This window comes from Egretta garzetta, unplaced genomic scaffold (assembly GCF_000687185.1).
Source record: "Egretta garzetta isolate BGI_Z169 unplaced genomic scaffold, ASM68718v1 scaffold94, whole genome shotgun sequence".
In the NCBI taxonomy this organism is placed as follows: domain Eukaryota; kingdom Metazoa; phylum Chordata; class Aves; order Pelecaniformes; family Ardeidae; genus Egretta; species Egretta garzetta.
The window spans coordinates 4,047,860-4,053,859 of record NW_009259683.1 but is presented as its reverse complement, the minus strand read 5'-3'; the positions used below and the strand labels follow the sequence as shown (position 1 = coordinate 4,053,859).

The following is a 6,000-nucleotide window of genomic DNA, read 5'->3' as shown; positions in this document are numbered from 1 at the left end:
ATCTAAAAAGCGGCAACTTTGTTTTGAAATTTAGCTTTGCGTAAAAAAGGCATGTACTTCAAATATTAATTAAATGGCCATGAAAGTATTCTTTATTTATCTTTCAAAACCCAATCTGTAAATTAATATGCCACCTCATTCCTATTGCTACCTCAGCTTTTAAAAGGTGCTGTATTAAAAGGAGATGATGTGGCACTAAGCAGCACTCTTTGCCAGTGAAGGTGTCACAGCACGCGTTGGAAACGCGATGCTGCACACCAGCTTGTTTTGACCTGTGTAAGTGCGTGTGTGCCCGTGCAAGTGGTGCTCTTCTCGAGTCTCCTCAACATATACAATGTCTGGAGCTTAAGAAACGTTATCAATTTTTGTGCCATCTATATAAGCTTTGCATGTAAGCATTTAAGTTGTTAGAAACTATGTTAACTATAGCCATTAGTTACAAAATAAACAGACACGAGAGACATTTATGGATTTATGGAAGTTTCTGGATGCATTTCATTAGTAAAAGTGTAACTACTTCGCAAAAATTTACACTAACAAGAGGTAAGAGTTGTAATGCCAAACGTGAATAGCTTAAACACCAAATGGATAGAACACCTTATACTGAAATGCCGAGTTAATTCCTATCCTGATGTAGACCTACTGTAACTCACAGTCTAGTTTTACAGGGTACCACTGACTAACTACACAGATTTTTGGGCAATGTTAAGAACCCTCCATGAAGAACCATCCTTCATCAGAATTTTATTTTAAAGCAAATTGACCCTACTGCTCACAACTGTCATAATAACCCCCCCAATCATATTTACTCAACCACTACACAGCAAGCGGGATTAAAAACACTATTCCAAATGAACTGCTGAATTAGGACATCTGCATTATAGGACATAACCAAAAAATGACAATTCATTTTATTATCGTTCATTTTTCTCAAAGTATTTGTTACATAAAATATTTTATATACAATGAACAATCCACTGTCAAGTTTAATCTTTAAAAATACAAAAAAAAAATGTATTTGGCAAATCTGAAGGCAGAACATACACGAAATTCACAGCTCAAATGTTTCTTAGGAAAAAGGCTTTGGTACGAGGCATGCCACTTACTTTCCATCTGTGTCTGATGCAGCTGCATAGTGCAGAGGTGTACAACCCCTCTCATCAAGGTCGTTCACACTAGCTCCAGATCCCACAAGGGCAAACAGGCACTGATAATTACAATTGGCAGCAGCATAATGGAGTGGAGTTCTTTAGTACACATTTAAACAAAAAGTACAATGGTAAATAACAGCAAAATAATATTATAGAGACAGAAAAAGCAAAATAAAATGAAACTTAAATCCTCCTTACATTTTTTAAAAAGTATTTGTGGTGAAGAATGCATCATTACAATGCTAAAAAAGAGGCTGTTTTCTAGGAGCCATTTAATAATGCAGAACAATATCTAGGGGATCTATTTGTCAGCCAAAATATGCACGAACTTTGTATTAAGGTAAGCTTTCTATGAATTTTCTTGTGTAACGATATAGAGGAGAATCAAGTTTACATCAGAAATACTATTTTTAGTTAAGTAATTTCAAGCCACATGGAAAAATATGGACAAATTTAAGAACTGCATAGCAACTAAACAAGGTCAAAATAAAATACAACCATTAACAAGTAGATGTTTTTGATGAACAGATCAGTATTTTGTCTAAGAGAGGCAAGCATTATTTATTTATTTTTAACTATACTAACATAAGAAAGGTATTGTTAAAGAAAACTTTTAAAAATATACCTTGTCTTCTTATAACAAAACCGTGAAATATTAGTACTGATACATAATCTCAGAGGAAACTTATTCCAGCTTCAAATACATAAATAATTCTCTAAATAAATTTAGAGAAAATAAGTTTAGAAAAAATTTCAAAAGCACCAAGATGACTCAGAATTCCAGTCAGGCACTTTAAAGTGTCCTACCTCTTCTCTCTCCCTTAAAATTACCTTTTCCCATTTCTCTCCATCTTAAACTACCTTAATCTTTTACCTCTCCTGAAATAATCGGTCTATATCACATGTTAGTTAAACCAAAACCCAAACCAAACTGACCAAACCCACTAACTTACAATAACAAAAGTTGTGACAGATAGTTGTTCCTTTCTCAGGAAAGAATGGAAGTGGAACTTAAAGCAAAATACAGCTTTGAATCTGTAACATTCTTGTAGAGTCCTACTCCTGCCATTCACATCCTGGAAAATCATATTTTCCATGATGTGATGTGAGATTTTACACAAGTACTGATCATGCCATCTAAACTTAAATAATCCTATACTAAAAATAGAAATTAATGTCATTGCAAAAGAGGTCAGAGCATGAACAAGGAAACAGAAAGGGATGGATATAATGAATGGAAAAAGGTGAAGCAGTTGTAATAAAATAATGGATTTTTTTAATAAAAAGCTTAGGAATAGCAACAGATTTATAAGTTTGACTAATACATTATTTGGAAAACATCACTAATGTTCTTGGATGAGAACAATTTAAACTCATTAGATCCATGTTATAAACAAAAAAGGCTCATAAAAATTACAGTTGAATATGGAACTCAGTCTTTAAAAACAAGGCTAAACACCTACTTAACAAAACACAATAAACAAAATATGTTTGTAACTTTTCTAACATATGCTGAAGAGAAGCTTATTAGAGACATAGTATCTTAAAAACATTTAAACTGGAACAGACTTGTCCACATAGCAATATGCTACTTTAGTAATACTTTAAACAGCCTGTTACAATATACAAATCTAGAATGTCTTACCTCCCAAATCTGTCCTTCCTGTTGAAGTCTGCACCAGTATTTAGCAGAAGATTTAGGCACTCCAAATTCCTATTAAAGTAATGCAATTTTACTTGTGATTGCAAATTCTATTTCCTTAATATCAGCCTCTGCAAATATCAGAACTGCTGCATATATATATATCTTGTACATTATTTTTAATTGAACTATCATATGAAAGTTTTGATAAATAAATTTTTATATGTAAAATAGATTTCATAATTGCAGGACTGAACCAGGAAATAATGCAAATTATTTCAAATCCATATATAGAATTTTTATTAATATCAAATGGCATGCATAAAAACATATAAACATTAACATAATTTAATAGGATTTTCAATTCTTTAAAGCAAACAAACATGAACACCTGCATGTTACATGCTTTTTGCTACCAGGATTCCAGCAGAGAGGCAAGTTTGTAATGTATATTTTTTCAGGCCAAATATAAGATGCAACATAACTATTACACCTTTTTGGGTAATCAATTTTCAATACAATATGATCATTACAATAGATGTACAATACTGCTTATAGTTTAAACACTGTCTTAGTAACTTTCCTAAACCAGAGGTGAGTGAGGGAATGTATCACAAATTACCATTTGCAACAAGGATGTTTCCATCAAGTATCTTTTGACTTAGAATGATTACTTAACACTGTTACTTAAGCAACACTGAAACAGAAAAATGAAAATATAAATATCATGGAGTCCTTGTGTCACACAAAGTTTATCGTGAAATTTATTACCCAATTCTTCCAGGCAATTTTGAGTAGCTGCTATAGAAAACCTACAATACAATAACAATAATCAACATGGATCACAACTCAAGTGATGCGCAAGTAATTCTGACTACTTCATCCACCTAAACTCTGAAATTCAGTTATGGCTTTTAATTTAGTTAGATTGTTCTTTTGCTTATGGATACGGTAAGAACATAAAAAAAATTGCTGTTCTCCACCTCATGTCCTACAGTGATCTTAGATGGGCATGCCATCTTTGCTGTATATTCTAAAAATTATATCATCATCCATGGGAATTTAAAATAAAATTCAGTTCATCCCCAAGAATAAACCTAAGATAAAGGTGATGATACTTGGACACTGTACTCCAGCAATTACTTACGGAGCTGAATATTTAATTTATTTTTATTTTCTGTAGATAGAATCCATCTCAAAATTATGTTCATGTTTACAAAAAATTCCAAGGGGAGAGGGCAGGAAAAGCACAGAGAGGAAATAATAAAAAAGAACAGGAATGACCAGCAATTGAAAAAAAACACTAAGTATGAAAGCATGAATGCTTTTTTGCATACCCTCCAGCTGCAGCTGCATGAAGACAAGTCCTGCCAAAGTCATCTGGTGTGTCAATGTCAAAACCTACAAATCAAGCATTTTGTAAAATCATTATGTAACACCACCTCTCACAAAACTGCTCTCATCTACTCTTAAGAGAAATGCTTGCTAAGCAAACTTAACAGCTATTTGCAAAAAAGCACTGAAGCACTTCATTTGAAACACATCCTTGCTATTCGTAGTATTTTGAAAAACAAGCGTTCAAGTAAAACTGAAAGGGATAAGGTAAAAGGCAATTAGCTGCGCTGAGGCAAGAGGCTATATTCTTTCCTATCCTATTTGCCTGCTAATATTTCTGTGTAATTTAGTATTGAATAAAAAAACATATGAAGGTAATAGGAAAATTTAAGAATATGGTAGAATTTGTCAGTGTTATGCGGAGATTTTTTTTTTTAATGAAGAGGGGGGTGTTAGCGTTACTAAATCCAGAAGCCACTTAGATTTCATTCTTGAGTTTAGCTCTTTAGTCCCAGAGAAAGAACTTTGTTAAACTGGAGTGAAGACTGTAAGTAGCAATTACTTACAGAGAAGCCCTTTAGAGAACACTGCAGTTTTCCCAAAACATGTGAACTATGGAATTCCAAATTTGAGATCACAAACTTTAACTGTGTAATTCTGTATGTAACCATATGCTTTGACATGAAGATTATTATTTGAATCATGTTTCAAAGCTACACTTTTGGTTTGAGAAAACTAGTATATTCTCCTAGAAGTCTTGCTCTTGTGTAACAAAACTTATTCATTAGATCTCCAGTTTTGCCTAGGAATGCAAGTTGTCTCCACCCTTTCTTGTTAAGAACTGTTCAACAACAATAAATTGCGAACAACACAGGATGTGTTACTCAAGAGTACAAATATTCAAGACTGTTTTCCTACTCCATATCCCCCAAAACATAGGTTTTGTATGCACCACTACGTTCTCCTCCCATTTCAATAGGCAGGGATATACAGCAAACAATTTAAGATAGCTTACCAATCTGATCTGAAAAGTAGTCTTTGATGCCTTTCCACCCCCCTAGGTTGCTTGTCTAACACCACTACCTAAATATCATTCAGCACTGGGACAAGGCAGATTGATGATTTTTTTTTTTTTAAAGGTCTGAATATGAATATTAATTAATTTAAAAATCAGATTCTTAATTTACATAAATGAGACTCTTCCTCCCAGAATCAAAAGGGCACATAGTCTGCAGATACCAATCCCCACACCAAAAGCATGTACTAATAAGCTGTTAGCAGCATCTAGTCTTTCCAGTCTGAAGGCTGAACATACTCTTCAAGTCCTTATCTGCTCCAGGCTAGATTTATATCCAGGTTTGCTCAACTCATGTAAAAGTCACAGAAACCACTTGCAGGTCTTCCACAGGGACTCCTTTGCCATACTGAATCTCCAGTAAGGGCACAGCCAGCACAACACCATGAGCAGAAAGGAGAAAAAACCCAGAGTATTCCTCATTTTGAATGCATCAAATTGTAATATAGTGAACTATAGGACAGTTTTCCTGGAGCAAATCCTTGCAAGCTTGTCCATGACAGGACAGTAAAATAAAACGCCTTACCGGTGGTAGTTTTAGTTATACTCCTTTAGTTCTTCTCCCAGGCTTCCCTAGCAGACAATGTAAGGCTGGGGAAGCAACTTCTTACTCTTCCTTTTCCCCAACCCTCTGTCCCTCACTTTTCTTTTTTCAAAAAACATGAGGTGCCTTCAAATTAATGTAGAATCACTTAATTTCTTCCTCTTCTTCTCTTCCTGAAGCTTCCACAATCCTTCAGACAAATCTACTTTTTCAGAATTGCAATGTTTCAAAGGGCTCACAATTCACACCAGAG

At 34.0% G+C, this 6,000-nt stretch overlaps 1 protein-coding gene across 2 annotated transcripts in view; it reads right to left on the bottom strand.

The window, feature by feature from the left end:
* Positions 1-6,000, bottom strand: part of ANKRD28 (ankyrin repeat domain 28) — a 79,233-nt gene that overhangs the window by 22,173 nt on the left and 51,060 nt on the right. For both annotated transcript variants that reach the window (XM_009638644.2, XM_035894053.1), the window contains 3 exons: positions 4,131-4,194; positions 2,797-2,865; positions 1,107-1,247 (listed from right to left, as the gene is read on the bottom strand). In XM_009638644.2, coding sequence (XP_009636939.1) covers positions 1,107-1,247; positions 2,797-2,865; positions 4,131-4,194 — 274 coding nt within the window. The remainder of the gene's footprint in view (positions 1-1,106; positions 1,248-2,796; positions 2,866-4,130; positions 4,195-6,000) is intronic.